At 39.4% G+C, this 17,244-nt stretch overlaps 2 protein-coding genes across 5 annotated transcripts in view; one reads left to right on the top strand and one right to left on the bottom strand.

Annotated features, from left to right (window-relative positions):
* Nucleotides 1-12,127, top strand: part of peli1b (pellino E3 ubiquitin protein ligase 1b) — a 39,531-nt gene extending 27,404 nt beyond the window's left edge. For both annotated transcript variants that reach the window (XM_065255193.2, XM_065255194.2), the window contains exons 2-7: nt 94-288; nt 4,111-4,240; nt 5,443-5,544; nt 5,647-5,844; nt 6,059-6,247; nt 8,685-12,127. In XM_065255193.2, coding sequence (XP_065111265.1) covers nt 209-288; nt 4,111-4,240; nt 5,443-5,544; nt 5,647-5,844; nt 6,059-6,247; nt 8,685-9,263 — 1,278 coding nt within the window. In that variant the 5' untranslated portion in view covers nt 94-208 and the 3' untranslated portion in view covers nt 9,264-12,127. The remainder of the gene's footprint in view (nt 1-93; nt 289-4,110; nt 4,241-5,442; nt 5,545-5,646; nt 5,845-6,058; nt 6,248-8,684) is intronic.
* A 2,421-nt stretch (nt 12,128-14,548) lies between these two features.
* Nucleotides 14,549-17,244, bottom strand: part of ugp2b (UDP-glucose pyrophosphorylase 2b) — a 33,277-nt gene continuing 30,581 nt past the window's right edge. For all 3 annotated transcript variants that reach the window (XM_065255197.2, XM_065255196.2, XM_065255195.1), the window contains exons 8-10: nt 16,693-16,935; nt 16,041-16,145; nt 14,549-15,138 (exon numbers count right to left, since the gene is read on the bottom strand). In XM_065255197.2, coding sequence (XP_065111269.1) covers nt 15,031-15,138; nt 16,041-16,145; nt 16,693-16,935 — 456 coding nt within the window. In that variant the 3' untranslated portion in view covers nt 14,549-15,030. The remainder of the gene's footprint in view (nt 15,139-16,040; nt 16,146-16,692; nt 16,936-17,244) is intronic.

Here is a 17,244-nt window from a genome sequence, read left to right as displayed (position 1 = left end):
CTAAAAAAAATTCTGCATATGAGGTAGAAGTAAAGAAGTACTAAAGTTTTAATAATGGATACATTTTTTTCTCTCTCTCTTTAATTTGTACAGTTGCAGTGATGATGATGGTGATGAAAAGGAGACAGAGCTGAGAGCCGAGTGTGTGTGGTTGTGTAACGTTCACATTGGGAGCTGGAAGAACCTCTCCCCCACACACACTGCATCCATGTTCTCCCCCGACCAGGAAAACATCTCTACATCCTCAACCAAAGTGCCAGTCAAATATGGAGAACTTATTGTGCTTGGGTAAGAATGCCTTTTGACCACTGACTTTGCATCAGGGTAAACATCTGTCCTTTATAGGGCTGAAACGATTCATCAAGTTACTTGAATAACTCGATTGCAAAAATTCCTTGAGGCAAAAAAATTTCTGCTTCGTTAAACTGTTCCAATAAATATTCCGCGTTATTTTTCTGTTTTGTCAAATCTGATAAGGTTTGAGAACTTAAAATGTCCTGAAAGCACACATTGGGTAAGTGAGGTGTCATTTTGCGCACCTTTGCTTTTGACTTGATGAAGCCAAAATGAAGCCAGCCATTGCATATCCAGCAAAGTTTTGATTGATGGGGGTAGTAACCAATCATAAAACGATTACAAGGATTCAACTTATGTCAGTAAAATGTACTTCTGCGCTTACACATGCAGAGACATGCGTGCACAGTCTGCACACCCGAATGTTTTGTTTTGGTAGCATAGCGGGCCAGCTAGCCTCTTACAGAGCCGCTGAGAAACCTCTCCAGAGGTTAGATATAATCTCCACTCTGTTGAGAGTGTTTTGGAAAAGGTGATAAGGAGCACGATCGAAGTGCAAAAATGCCAGACTGTATAAAAATGAAATCGCGTCGTAGAGTTGCACCAGATAAAGTAAGCTTGTATTGTTATGTTCATCATATATTTACAGTTTTTTCATGTTAGCTGTTTTTGATTATAAAAAAAGTCGAGATGACTAAAACACAAGACACATGGGCTCATTTTTCTATGACATATGTAAATGCATCATATTTATGGCTATATGAATCTAATGCATAAAATATACAAACTAAAAACAAGAAAATAAGATATTTAGCGGAATATATGCTGTAAATCGTAGCAAGCCAGCTATAGACAGTACTCGGTAGGTACTCAAGATGGTGGCAGGCAACTGGAATGACGTATAAGGTCACATGACTGATAATCATGTATATGAGGACACAGCGCTTTTCAGAATGGTGAGCTTTGTACAAAATCAGTGCGTTTCAGGGAGGCAGAGCATAGAGAAGCAACAATAATTTACGATATCTGGAAATAATGTGTTTTTTGAACCATAAACCATGCAAACACGTTGTATCATACCAAAAATACAAAATAACATTGTTTTTGACAATGTAATGGGTGCTAATTTTTAATCTATCTATTCAGTTCACAGATTTACACTAAAGTAAGAGGCCTGGTTTGAAAATACTTGATCTGTCAAACGGCTATTATTTTGACACAAATAGATGAAACAATGCACAGAGACCCATTACTGAATCTGTGGAGAGTGCAGTTAGAGCACTTTGGAAAGAAGGGAACATTTTCTGGTACGGTTTTAGATGTGAAATGTGAATGGCACCCAGGGTATCATTTTGTGTACTTGTTTGTTTTTGAAATTAAAATTGGTGCTATAAAGTTTTTTGGTTGTTGTTAACTATTATTCTAAGCAAGATATTATGGGAGATCTATGTTCAAAGGAACAATGGTGCACTCAGTCCCAACACACTGGGTCTTAAGTTGGTGTTGAAATATTACCCGGCACCACGCCACAATGCACTTCATTCACTTTCGTTTGCAAAACAGACTGCTGATTTTTCCATAATCACATGACCACCTGACGTCTAAAAAGGTTTTTTGATAAGATGTTTTTTTTAGCAGAGACGGATTGGATTATTGTTGCCTGTGTGTAAAGATCTCACATCCATATTATAGTTTGTGTTGGGTTACGTTTGAGCTTAATGTTGTGTTAGTTATCTTGTGGGCCATGCGCTGCTAAAACAGGGTTTTGCCTATAGTATGCAAAATGTTTAAGGACCGATATTAATTCTGTTGAATGTTTTGGGAATGTTATTTATAGCACTATTCAGACGGGATTAGTTTTCCAAATAACGTTTAAGTTTCAATGTGTCCCCCACGTGTCCCCCCTTATGGAGGTCCTCGCGTCCGAACCTCTAAGTTAGGGCTTAGGTCTAGTTATTAAATTTCCAGGTGTGTCAAACCAAGTATCTTTTGGGTGTGTTTGACCACGCACACTCGCACATTCTGTTCAATGAGTCAATCTCCTGTTTAAGGTTCTGAGGAAAGTAATTTTCCTTTTCCACCTTCTTTCCCAAAAATTCCTTCCTCTCCTTTGCACACCATTCTGCTTTTCTTTTCTCAGAGTAACAGCTGAAACTCTTTAACTTTCTTTATCTCCACCTCTTGAGGGTTTTGTCCTCAATCCATTGTTCATGCATTGGATTCTGAATGAATGGAGTCATTGGGTTTATTAAGAAATTTCCACAGCCCTGGAAATACCCAACCAGATTCCTGCGTGTTTGTGCGAAATTCCCATTTCGTGCTGATTGGTGTTCTTAAGCATTGTGTCTTAATTCCGTGTTTCCCTATCCCTGTCTTTTAGATCACTATAGAAAGTCACTGCGTAACTTACAGCTTTTGACAAATGTCATATGAAGAAGGCATAACCTTTTCTTGCACTTTTCTAAACTGCGTTGTGGAAGGGTATCAGATTTCAACTCCAGATCACGGATTTCAGCAGGCAGCCATAGGGAATTAAGCACAATCTCTCAGCTTGTTTGGCCTGTTTATGGGGCACATTGCGATTAATGTGAGTTTGCCAAAATATGTGAGGAATGCAGCCAACGGCGTCAACGCATTTTAAAGTGCCTTTTGTGAGCTCATGTTAAATCAATCTGGGAGTCTTAATGAAGTCCATTACTGTGCATCTAAAGCCAAGACCCACACACAACTTTCAAACACATACAACTACTGTTTCTATGTGCTGTTCCAGAGGACACCTTTCATAGAAATAAGTGTAATTTATAGTCGAGCGTTGGTTCTTTGCCGTAGCTATGTAGGAGGCTGTGAGTAGCCTGACGTGCACCTCCTCAGAAATTTAACAACGCGTCCGTTCTTCTCGGGCCGCAAGCACTGTGATTGGTCCGCTAGAACCTCCATGTCGCATTTTTCATAACTTTTCCACTTGCGACAGTAAGAAAAAAGATGGGCCAAGGTGAGGAGTAATTTAACTCAAACTGCAACAAAGTTGCTGTCTATTTACCTCCATCACTGCTGGTTTCTCAAAGCTGCTGCTTGGTTTATTGGCCAAGCTGTGTCATCTTTGGCTGTTGCACTGCTATTGTGGGTTACACACGTGGATACTGCCTACTAGCGCACTTGCATGTGTAATTGCACGTTGACGAGGACGCAGAAGTATATATGAAAACCGATGCATAGTGTCGAGGCTACACCAAGCCCTTTATACCTCCTGTTACGTCCTTCTGAACTAACATGTTCAGCACCAGCAGTGAAAGTGAGAAATGAAGAAAGTTTTGTTCCAAAACGAGATAACTCTCGTTTTGGATATTTATTGAAATGCACAATTAAAAAACACGATTTTAAACAATTTATAAACGAGAGTTCAAATGTCTTAAATGTCCACTGATGTTAGAGCTTAATGATGACGTAACTGACTACCTTATGAACTAATCCGTCCACAAACCAGCATGCCCCCATCACAGTCTCTGTTTGCAAGTGTTTTGGGATGCTTATTAACTAGCCACTATTAACTAGCCACACTAGCCACTGACTTGAAAATGTTTTTTGTGTAGAATATTTGAGAATTTAGTCTGCATCATTCTACAAACCTTTCCAAAGCATTGGGCTAATGATACAAGACACAACTAACCGATAATCTTGTTTGTGTGTGGTTTTTATGTTTGTGCTTTTCTAAAGCTGTCTGGCTGCCTTGTCCTCCACCTGTTGCCTATGGCCGAGGTTGTGATGGAGTAAGACTTGGGTGCACCTGATTTGAGTGAAATCTGTCTTTCTCCACAGGTATAATGGCTCTCTACCAAACGGGGACAGAGGTAGAAGAAAGAGCAGGTTTGCACTCCTCAAAAGACCCAAATCCAATGGTGTGAAACCGAGCACTGTACATGTAGCCTGCACCCCACAGGCGGCCAAGGTACACACAGAAACACAGTTACACAGTGCACAGGACCATATAAAGAGAGTTAATAGTTACAATTTTAAAGGACAAGTTTGGTATTTTATACTTAAAGCCCTGCTTTAGATGGTTTATGATGAAATAGAACGGTTATGACTGAAATTTGGACATATGATGCCAGCCCGAGTATTTACGGGTGTTAATTGTATCACCTCCCACCTCTACAATGGGTCTATAGGTGCACTGGAACAATCCTTCATAAAATGCATTAAACTTTCGTTTACAAAGACGTGAAACTCACAGAGTTGTCAGGGGTGTTCACTGAAATGTTCACACAAAAGTTTTTGTCCAACTCCATTGACTTGTATTAGATGTGCTGTGAGGTACGGTATTACTCCGCCGCCGGGAACTTTGTTTGTATTCTTGCAATTGGCAAAGGTGGATTATCGCCACCAACTGGGCTGGAGTGTCTATTATTCAAGCGCTAAGCGGAAGAATGTACGGGTGTGAGGTGTTTGAAAAAATAGGTCCACAAGTTTACAACGAATGCTAACACCTCTTGGAAAGCATCTTTTGCATCGATTTTTGTGTGGACATATCACTGAACACCCCTGACCACTCGGTGAGTTTCACGTCTTTGTAAACGAAAGTTTGATGCATTTTAGGAAGAAGTGTTTCAGTGCACCTATGCACCCATTGTAGAGGTGGGAGGTGATGGAACAAACACCCAAAAATTCCTGGGCCAGCATCATATGTCCAAATTTCAGTCAGAACCGTTCTATTTCATCATAAACAATCTGAAAACAGGGCTTTAATACCAAACTTGTCCTTTTATTAGTTCTGGGCTTGTTGAAAAACCTAGGTGGGTTTGAGTTGGAGTGACACACACACATCTGGATACTGTTAAGCTCATTGAACGACACATCTGTGGTTCCCCCACCCTCACATACACTCGCATGATTTCGGCTCTGGGTCTCTAATTCCATTGTTAGATAGATTATATGTTACAGCTTACTCAGTCTGATGACTAAAATTGTGTGTTCTGGTTCACCTAATCTGTGCAATATTCAGATGCATCTAATAATTGAATTCTCTGGCATTATTTATATTTATGGCAGTAGCAGAAATTGAATTTTGGGGATTAATATCATGATTTCAGTATTAAACTTACTGTATTACCTCCAAAGTAAATTTCTCTCATCCACTTTTTGTCTTTCTAGGCCATAAGTAACAAGGATCAGCACAGCATTTCCTACACGCTGTCCCGGGCACACACTGTAGTGGTGGAGTACACTCAAGACAGCAATACAGACATGTTTCAGGTACTGAGTCAACTCCTCAACTCCTCTCTATGTACACAGCAGTTCAAGCAGATCCACAGCAATGCATTTATTTGAATGTGGGATATTTTCTCTGCATCTCAGATTGGCCGCTCAACCGAAAGCCCTATAGATTTTGTGGTGACCGACACTGTTCCCGGGAGTCAGAGCAACTCAGACACGCAGACGGTGCAGAGCACCATCTCTCGCTTCGCATGTCGAATCATGTGCCAGCGAACGCCTCCTTACACCGCCCGCATATATGCTGCCGGGTTTGACTCCTCCAAAAACATCTTCCTGGGGGTAAGAGATTGGAAAATAGATAGTTGCTGTGAAAGTGTGACTTTATTTGATAAGTATACAGGTAAACAATTGCATAGCTGTTGTACAAAGTAACAATGTATTACCTGAATCTCCAATAAAAGTACATTTTGTGTCAAAAGTCACAAAAAAGTTAAATGTATTATGCTAATTTTGTAAATGTTATGCTAGTAACATTTTTTTCCCGGTCTCTCAGGAGAAAGCAGCAAAGTGGAAGACTTCTGATGGACAGATGGATGGTCTGACTACTAACGGAGTGTTGGTTATGCATCCTCGGCACGGCTTCACGGAAGACTCCAAACCCAGTGTGTGGAGAGAGATTTCAGTGTGCGGAAATGTGTTCACCCTGAGAGAGACCCGCTCAGCTCAACAGCGAGGAAAGATGGTCAGTGCTGTTCTTTTGATTATGTTTACAAATGGAGATATACAATTTATTTTAGATATTGATAGATGCAAACCAAAATATAAGATCACTTATAAAAACTGCCTCACTGTTACCAGTATTCTGCAATGAGCAGTTTTTTGACTGTGTATCAAGTAAAAAAAACGTCTCAACTTTCTAAAAGTCCTGTGTCATCAAAAATTGTGTCATCTGTGTAAGTGTGTTTCCTGCTTTCCTTATATTTGTTTATAGTGATGAACTTAAAGTCTGTATTGGTTTGATTGTGAGAAAATACATTATTGTACGTCACAGGGCATAATTGTTTTTTTAACCTTTATTATTATTGAAGTAATACATTATTTTGACAGGTTTCTTGATCATAATTAGGTCTATTATAGTTTATTATTAGGGTCTTATTTTTTTTTAAAGTTGTAAATAGTACTGCATAATCACTACCAGTTGATAGTTCAACCATAACACAATACACAAAACCAGTACTGTACTGTGAACTAATGCCAAATGATAAGGACATAAATATCAGCATGTTTTTGTAAAGCAGGCTGTAATGTGGTGTCAGGCAGGGTTATGAAATTCAAGCTGTGCTGAAACAGTTAGATGGTTCCCTGCAAGACAGGACATTAGGGCACTCTGGTGCCTTTGACCGGTTGCTCTGGGATGCAGTTGCCACAGTAATGGCTTGTGCGAGATGTTTTTCTCTGCTGGATGTAACACAACGCTGAAAGATGATCTCGGACTGATCTGCTAAGTACGTCAGACTGGCGCTCCAATGAGAACAATCTCTTTTTCTTCCTTCCAACACTTTTCCCCATCGTCATAATAATATGTCGTTGTTATAATAGGTCATGAGATCAGATTGAACTGAATAGGGGGATTTGTTAATGGCCACAATGTGGAATAAAAATCAAACCGCTTCTGTGCCCACGATGCACAAGACAAAACAGTCTCTTACACACACATGTCCAGAGGTGCTTTGTTAATCTGGCTCTTCACAGGCAGAACAAACACCCTCATGTTTGCTGTTCCCAAAGAGTCTTTTGAATACTGTCTCAGTGCTGGCCAAACACTAGTCTTGCGTAGCCAGACCTTCAATAATGAAGGTCTGGTGTTTTTCGCTGCTTTTTCTGGACAAAGCCCCCCCACGAGCTGTTTGACCGACATGTCAAACAACCAATCACAGTTTGTTTTGTCTAGCGTCACGTTTCGGACTCCCCACAATAATGAGCCAGCTGGCAACAAGTCAGTTATTGAAATTCAGGAGAACCAAACTTTTTGACTAACTGGTAACTTTGTTACCACTGTGCAGGCTGCTGGTGGTGTAATGGTGTGGGGATGTTTTCTTGGCACACTTTAGGCTCCTTAGTGCCAATTGGGCATCTTTTAAATGCCACGGCCTACCTGAGCATTGTTTCTGACCATGTCCATCCCTTTATGACCACCATGTATCCATCCTCTGATGGCTACTTTCAGCAGGATAATGCACCATGTCCCAAAGCTCAAATAATTTCAAATTGGTTTCTTGGACATGACAATGCGTTCACTGTACTAAAATGGCCCCCACAGATGCCAGATCTCAACCCAATAGAGCATCTTTGGGATGTGGTGGAACGGGAGCTTCATGCCCTGGATGTGCATCCCAAAAATCTCCATCAACCGCAAGATGCTATCCTATCAATATGGCACCTTGTTGAATCAATGCCACGTAGAATTAAAGTAGTTCTGAAGGCAAAAGGGGGTCAAACACAGTATTAGTATGGAGTTCCTAATAATCCTTTAGGTGAGTGTAAATACATACACACACACAAACACACACACACACACACACACACACACACACACACACACACACACACACACACACACACACACACACACACACACACACACACACACACACACACACTTGTGTGTGTATTTGTATATATATATATATACACACCACCAATTCACTGCAGTCTGTGAAGTCTTTGTCACAAGCATTGTGTATATGACTAAAGGATGTATGTGTGAAGCACAGGGTGTACTACAGTTTGCATTTTTATTCTCTAAATCACATGCTGAGAGACTCCCTCTACTGGTTAAACAGCTCTATTATTAGAGATGTTATTAGTTGTGTATTTCTGGCAGGGATCTGAGATTTGAATATGGAATCATTGCACAGTTTGGGCCTACTGCCCCCTGTGGGCACATACTCAACACTGCACCTTCTCATTGCAGCTGTTTGTGTTGGATTTAATCACCCAGCTTTGTTTAAAAAAATACAAAAGTTCCATTAATAACTAACCACAGGGTTCCCATGGTTTTTTGACAATTCCAGGCCTGTTTTTTAAAGTGTTGCTTAAAAATCAATCTAATAATTATAAACATCTTGCAAAGGTCATGAAAATTCATTGTTGCTCTGTCTCTTTCGCTCTCTTTGTAGGTAGACAATGAGACGCAAGAGTTAGTAGATGGCTCTCTGATCGATCTCTGTGGAGCGACTCTCTTGTGGCGTACGGCTGAAGGGCTTTCCCGCACTCCCACCGTCAAACACCTAGAGGCACTCCGACAGGAGCTGAATGCTGCTCGACCCCAGTGCCCTGTGGGTTTCAACACCCTCGCTTTCCCCAGCATGCGCAGAAAGGACATCGTAGATGAGAAGCAGCCATGGGTCTACCTAAACTGCGGACACGTTCACGGCTACCACAACTGGGGGAACCGCGATGCCGAGAGGGATGGAAGAGAAGGCCAGGAACGGGAATGTCCCATGTGCCGCGCTCGTGGGCCATATGTACCGCTGTGGCTGGGCTGTGAGGCAGGATTTTATCTAGACGCGGCCCCACCCACTCACGCATTTAGTCCCTGTGGTCATGTGTGCTCGGAAAAGACAGCGGCGTATTGGTGTCAAATCCCCCTCCCTCATGGAACGCACACTTTTCACGCCGCCTGTCCTTTCTGTGCCCAGCAGCTCAGCGGTGAGCAAGGATACATCAGACTGATCTTCCAAGGGCCTGTGGATTAAACCCACTTGCCTACAACCTTATGCAGCAGTAATCCCACAGTCTGATATTTTACACAAATATTCAGATAAACAGTCAGCCTTTATCTTTCTTCCAGTTTCTTTACGTTGGTCATGTAATTAACTTTTTATAAAGCTGAATTTTTCTGCACTCAGACTGTTTTTTTTCTTCCTCTGATTTGTAAGTTACCTTTATACTGCTTTTACAAATACGGAGAAAAATAGAGAGAGATATGTATCTATATATTTTCAAATAAAATAAAAATCAAAGCAAAAAAATGTATGAAACAAATTGACCTATTCAAAATAACAGAGCATATGCACACCCATGTTTTGGATTGCTTTGGTGGCTCTGGTTTTTATTTATGTGGTTGACATGGCTGTTATAGATGGTGATATGTACAGTAATTATTTACAAACAGTAATACTCAGCATTAGATGCAATACACCCTCCTCAAATATAATGAGATAATAGGTGAGTCTATTTGTTCTTGCATCAATCAATAATTCCCAGTGTTTCATAAAGCAACTACATTAGATTATAGAAGGTTGTTAAAAATTCAAATGTTTCTAACTTAAAAAATACTTTATTTATACACAGTATCAATGTTTATCAAAGATTTTTATTGGTGTGTTCTTTGGGGAGATGAGTTATATGTTGCTGTTTTTATTTCAATCTTTTTGTTGATATGTCCGTGTCTCTAATGTCTAAAGAGTCTCTTTCCATCTTCTACATGTAGCCTTTGGTAGATCTCAGACTTCCTCTGTTCTGTACTTCGTTCTCATCTTTGTAGGTAACATGATTGTTATGTGTGTGTGAAATCTTCTTTGCAATAGTTTCAAAGTGAACCAATAAGGTCGTGCTCAGAGAACATAATTGAAACATCAAAACTTCCAGAAAGGCCTAAAAGTCTTCACCTCCCTTTAAGCACAGGCCAAAACCAGAAGTCCTATGTGTGTCTGTGTGATTTTCAGAGAGTGTTTGCAAACAAATTGTGTATAGGTCAGCTACAAATGTCTCTGTTCCTTGCTTTGACATTGTCTGGAAATACATGGTTCTCCATAAAATGCTTTGTGGTTCTTTGCTTCCTTCAAGTGGTGACTGCATTTGTCCAGTAACATGCTAAATTATCAACAAGACATTAATTTCCTTTTTTATATACACACTCACCTAAAGGATTATTAGGAACACCATACTAATACTGTGTTTGACCCCCTTTCGCCCTCAGAACTGTCTTAATTCTACATGGCATTGATTCAAGAAGGTGCTGAAAGCATTATTTAGAAATGTTGGCCCATTTTGATAGGATAGCATCTTGCAGTTGATGGAGATTTGTGGGATGCACATCCAGAGCACGAAGCTCCCTTTCCACCACATCCGAAAGATGCTCTATTGGGTTGAGATCTGGTGACTGTGGGGGCCATTTTAGTACAGTGAAGTCATTGTCATGTTCAAGAAACCAATTTGAAATGATTCGAGCTTTGTGACATGGTGCATTATCCTGCTGGAAGTAGCCATCAGAGGATGGGTACATGGTGCTCATAAAGGGATGGACATGGTCAGAAACAATGCTCAGGTAGGCCGTGGCATTTAAACGATGCCCAATTGGCACTAAGGGGCCTAAAGTGTGCCAAGAAACATCCCCCACACCATTACACCATTGCATTGAGAAATTGAACAGGTGTTCCTAATAATCCTTTAGGTGAGTGTATATTCCAGTCTTTGTTGCGTCAAATTGGCTAGTTTTTATCAAGTGAGACAGAAATGAGCACCAAAAGTTTGATTGGATTTGTTGCCCTAAACAAAGAATTTTAGTAAAATTTCAAAATGAATAAACTTAAGTATACAAGAGAAATTACACTTTCAGGAATGACCTGCAATCCACAGCACTACCATTTCCGATAAAACGTATCTCGATCACTTATTTCCTATGTTATTCTCTTGATTTTCAGAAGAATAACATAGGGAGTATATATATATTGAAAGGTTGTTTTATTTTAAAGATAACTGATACCACTTTATTGACTTCCATCACATGCAGAGCGCATTCTGTGCATTAACTCCTGTTTGCAAGAAAGTTGGATTTTTCATTCTCCTTAAAGAATTGACCTCTGTGTACGAGTAGGTAATATATTTGAATTTTTAATTTTGTTATGTTTGAATTTATGTATTGTAGAAACTGTTGTGTGTACGGTGTGAATGTATTAAATGTATTGTATTGTGTTTCGTGTAAGAATCTGGAGAGCATATGTTGAATCCAAAGGGTTGAGAATTCCAGAATTCTGTGAAATGTATTGAGATATTCTTCCTGCCTATGGATTTCATATTTATACCATCGCTCAATTTCTGCTGTTCTGAACAGCAACCAGACAGCATGCTGGTGCAATTTTGACCTCAGGGAGTTCCCTCAATTTAGACCACCAGGGCATGTGTACATGAAGTATTCAGATCCAGGCAGCTGATCTGGGATCTGTGTGTGTGCGCGCGCGCTCGTAGTGCTACGAGTGACTTTGAAGCTTGATCACACCACAGAGATCTTTCTTCTTATGTCACTTGTCCAGTATTAAACACACTAAATGTTAGCATCACATTTACACATCTTTTATGGGTATCACACGTTTTAAGATTGCGTGTGTAAAGGGCTTTTTCCTTTTCATATTTTGTTGATCTTATTTTAATTCTTCGGCTGGCTTTTGTCATGTTTTGGTCTAACCAGTCTGCATGATCCTAGTTCAAGTGTGTATGTGAGAGAGGATGTGTCCGTGTATTCTGAAAAATCAGTACACTTACAGGCAAATGCTGAAAATGTTTCTGATCTACCATTTTTGTACCAATTTTAAACAAATAAAAATGTTTAAAAGTTGAATGTTTCTTCATGTTTTTCATTCTTTCCATCATAGGGTGGTGAATGTCTATGGGTTTGCCGCCCAAGGAGATTATCTCCCATCTGATTTATGGATTAGGTTTTCTATATAGGTAATGCATACATACTGTAAACCAATTTTAATTGTTTATCATTTATTTTCCCTCTTTTGTTTGACCACAAGATGGCAGTATAACAAGGGTTTCTTAATTTGTGCTGGTTTCTTCAGGACAGTTTACCCAAAAATGAACATTCTATCATCATTTACTCACCCTCATAAAGAAACTTGTACAGGTTTAAAACAACATGATGGAGAGTAAATTATTTTTGAGTGAAATATCCCTTTAGGTTTACAAAGATCTGTCAGTACATTGTTTGATGTTTTGTTGTAAGTGGAAGTTTGGACAGAACCATGTTCCCAACAGAATCTGTTTGTAGTTACAGACAGTACAGATCTAAACCCAGATCAGATGTAGGCCTTATGAGGGAGACTTTTACATAATTATCTTGCTGAGTCAAGAAAAAGGAGTACAAGTGTAATGCTCAAGTTTCTCATGAAATAGCTTTTTTGTTTTGATTGGTCTGTTCTTACATAAATGATCGTTCCAGTCACGTGATGTACTCTGAGCTACAGTGCCAATGTGCTTCACAGCAGGGGATGAGATGTGAGACCAACCCTATAACAATCAACCTAATCTCAGAGATTATGTAACATTAAGTATAACCGGTCAATAGCCCTCCACTCTTAAACAAATGTATAAAAACATAATTCCAATATCTTCTATACTGACTGAGAAAGGTCATGTCAAAGACTGAAATCATAGTAAAATGAATGAATGACACCTGGCTTCACAAATTACACTCAGAAGACCTTTGTTTATCATCCTGGAGCCGTTTGGATTTATTTTGTGAAGGATGGACGCACTTTTTTTTGACTTGAAGGTCGTGGACCCCGTGACTTCACATTTAATTAACTGAAAGATCTAAAACATTTTCTAAAATGTCCGAAAATGTGTTTGTCTGAAAAACGATGGACATATGCAACTCGGAGAGCTTGGGGGTGAGTAAATCATGGGTTTAATATCATTTTTGGCCGAACTATCCCTTTAACATAAACCTAGCATGATTTAGCATAAAGAATCCATTGGCTGATGACAAACCCCTGCGTAAGCAACCTTAACTAGACACAGGCTCTGGAAAGCAGCTGTGGTCAGAGAAACCATCAGTATGTGCCAGAACTGTTTCCTGTTTTTATACTGAGCTCATCATGTGAAACTATTTCACAATCCTTTCCTAAGTAACCACACATATTACTGCTATTTGGTCATGTTACAGTGCCGAACACAGATAGGAATTGTTTATATTGCAGTGCAGACTTCATAAAATGTTCCCTTATAGGCTAACTTTTTTGCATGATTAAAATGACAGTCAGTCAGCACTAATGTGAGAAATTTCAGAACTGGCAATTACTGTAGTTTTAAACTTAGGTTCAGAAGGTGCCTACACATATAGGCTTGTCAATCATTATTATGGGCGTATTAAGGCAGAACTTGGGGCTTGAGCCCTGGTCTCAGGTTCGCTGTCTCTGAAGGTTCAAAGCTCTGGTGCAGAGCTCCTTTCGAGGATAGCCAGACAAGTTCATTTACCATTAATCATTAAGACCTGAATGCACAGGCGAACTAGCTAAATAAAACAACTACATTAGATTTATGTATTGTTAGTATTTATGAATTGTTATGCAAATAAGAAACGCCTAATCTGCAAATAATACAAATGCCCAGTGTGAAATCATCAAACCTTAATATGCAGTATACATTAACAATGGTTAAAGGGACATTGTGGAAAGTGAAACAAGATAACCCAGGGGACTACTGCATATACACAGCTGCTACATTAAGGCTGAGTCTTAAAACCAGTCTGACAAGCTAGCACTTACTAATCATTCTTATTTTCTGATTCAAATTTGTCCAATCGATCTCTTTTATGTAAGTGACTTGATAATGTATGAAAACTTGATAACTAGTAAGACTAGCCTCCAAATTTTTTTTTCAGATAAGAAGATGACTGCTTTGCGGAAATAATCTAAAAATAACTTCCTTGATCATAAATCAAACAGTGTCTTTATCCTACATGTTATTATTACAGGGAGTTTAATGCTTGACTGCTTTCACATTACCATACCAGTGGAACACAATAACTGCTGCCTCCAGGGAGTTCGGGAGACATTGTGTACAATTCTCATGAATGCAAAGGTAGACACTTTTTCCTCTTGCACTTGCCCTTTCTCACACACATACTGATTTCCTCTCCATCCTATTCCTGCTCAGTACATTGCAATTTTCTTCATAGACAACAAGCAGGTGGGTTTACTTTCTAGAAATGCCTGAAGAATCAAGTTGAGCAGAAGGGACACATAAACTACGGTTGTCTTGTTCCATATTGCACTTTATTTGGTTTCACAAAACTTTTAGGATCTAGAACAGGCTCTAGAACACAAAAAGGGAATATCACGCCTTCACTGTCGCAGTGCGGTTATTGCTTCACCCACTTTCTTTCACATTTTTTAGAGGATGTTAATCTTGAAGGGCCATTTGTAATGCCATAGATACAATAAGAGAAATACTGCATTCTTAGAGTTTAAAACTTAACAATCTAAACACAAATTATTGCTAATGTTTAGATACATATGCACACATACAATTTATTCATTTTATACAGAGAAATTCTGTGACACTGCTGGACAGAAACAATAAAAAGGAAAAACACACACACACCCACACACACAATGGACCTACAAGACTACAAAATTAATCTCTGGAATGATGAAAGTTGACAGAGGTTTTGAGAGAGGCAGATGTGGGTAGATCACAAGAACTGGCATCCAAGCCACATGGCAGAAAAAGGCATCAATGATCCAGGATCCGTAGGTTTCCGGACACAATTTTATTTTCCAACATGGAGCCGGCTGGAATGTCAATTCTTTCTCCATGGTTAGCTATGATGATGACAGTTCCCTGGCAAGGAAAGAAATAAATATATTTTAGAGAATTTTGGTGTCTCATTAACCACCCGTAATAAATTTTAACCAGGTGCTATACACTGTAAAAAGTGAACAGGATTCCCACACGCTAGTTAACTTCAAGGACCTTTCAAGGACTTTCCAGGTCCAATACCCTCAAATTCAAGGACTAAATGTGGGGACACATTTCAAATGAGAGCAAGGTTACATCGTGTTACCTTTTAAGATACATTGTTACAGTTCCTTTTCGAGGGAACTCGCGCTGCATCACTGCGGTGACACTTTGGGGACGCCTCAAAGGGTTAATGCGTCTGAATGTGTATATCAAATTCAACCAATGGTGAGGCTTAACGACAAAGACGGGGTGATGCGGGAGCCAGGAAGTATATTGCTATCTGAAATATTGCCAAAGACGACATTACAGGGACCCAGGAAGTATGGCAAGGGAGACCCAGCGTCTCATTCCCTTCTCAGGGAAAACAGTTTAATACGTAACCCTAGATGTTTTCATGTGTCAAACACAACTATGCAAAAAAGCATATTGGTATGAATCAACATTCGCATACAGAAAATATTTATTTTTATTATAAGCATTTAAAGCGAACATTTTAGCATGTGTGGTTAAAAATTCTAGAATTTTTATGATATTATCCTACACTACACAGGGAATAATATGGATTTTTTCCCCCCAGAAAACTTAGATTAATAGATTCCAGCACTTTAATGACCTGTATCTATGTATGTATGTATCAAAAACTTCCCAGGGCCTTGAATTTTTTCCCCCAGATTCACAAACTTTCAAGGAACCGTGGTGAACCCTGAAAGTGAAATTTGGATTAACTTAAATAAATTGCTTCAATTCAACACCTAATTTGAAGTAATGTTCAGTGCTCTTACCTTCAGAGAGACCTGCTTTCCAAAGGTAACGTCTCCAGACACAGTCAAGTGATCCAGCTCCAGCATGTCTGGAATGCTCTCGAAGCGCATGAGATATTCCTGAACCTAGAAGACAGATAAATCTGAACTAAGGCAGAATATATGGGACTGACAGCCTCAATCAGCTTTCACTTTATATTTTTGGGAAAAAACAACAGCGGCAACACACCCTAACTTCAATTTCTCCTTTTGTACCACAGAAAAAAGTCAGTCTTCATTTCTTACGCTAATCCCTAATGCACCTGCTGAATTGTTAAATGAAAATTCACACAGATTAGAAGTTTCAGTAAAACTTCAAAAACAAAATGGAAAAAAAAATCTGTTTGTTTTAGCTAGTTACAGCAAGACAATAAAAGTACACAGGGCCAAGCAGTACACACTAAAAGAAACACGTCTCTTAGTATCTGTCTCTATTATGTTTTATTTAGTATGTGTTTGTGGCATACAGCCAGGTAAGATACAATTACAGGTTTCAATTTTTAATTCTTTGTGGTTTCCTTATTAAGGTCCGGGAAACAAAACATGGTCCAGTTCTGTGAAGTCATGTGACTGTGGCTACATACTATGGCTACACTCTGGGTTTTATATGTACTCAACTTTTTAAATGTAGTACCTTAGTAAAGGAGCTGCCCAGTTTGACATGAGGAGTTGTTGGAAATTCACGCTTCTCACTCATATTCAGAGACCCCGCCTCCAGGCTGTACAGGTTGGACATGACCAGTAGGAGATCAGAGGTGGTTTTGACAGGCAGGAAGCGACTGCGGGGCACATTGATACCCAGGGCATTATCAAAGCACTTGATAGCAGCACCGACTGCAGTCTCCAGCTGAATCACATTCAATCCTCCATCTAAGGTCTGAGAGAGAAAGAGAGAAAAAGAGAGAAGGAGAGAGACTAATGAAATACTACAAAGTATATTTTTTAAACAAACATAAAACAAAGCTCAAACTGTGCATATAAGGATCCCAACAAGCTATTAACAAATAGCTCTAACAAATACCTTTAATTTCTGTGGTCTGAATGTTCAGATTCATTCTGTGTCAAACATGCAACATTAAGCTTCACCTCTGATCACACCCCAATAATGTGGGATTATTGTGCACGCATCCACTGATTCTCGCCTACAAAGCATGTTTTGTGTACAGAGTCTTTTGAGTGTGTTTAA

This window comes from Paramisgurnus dabryanus, chromosome 17 (genome assembly GCF_030506205.2).
Source record: "Paramisgurnus dabryanus chromosome 17, PD_genome_1.1, whole genome shotgun sequence".
Lineage (NCBI taxonomy): Eukaryota > Metazoa > Chordata > Actinopteri > Cypriniformes > Cobitidae > Paramisgurnus > Paramisgurnus dabryanus.
This window is presented reverse-complemented; position numbering and strand designations above follow the sequence as displayed.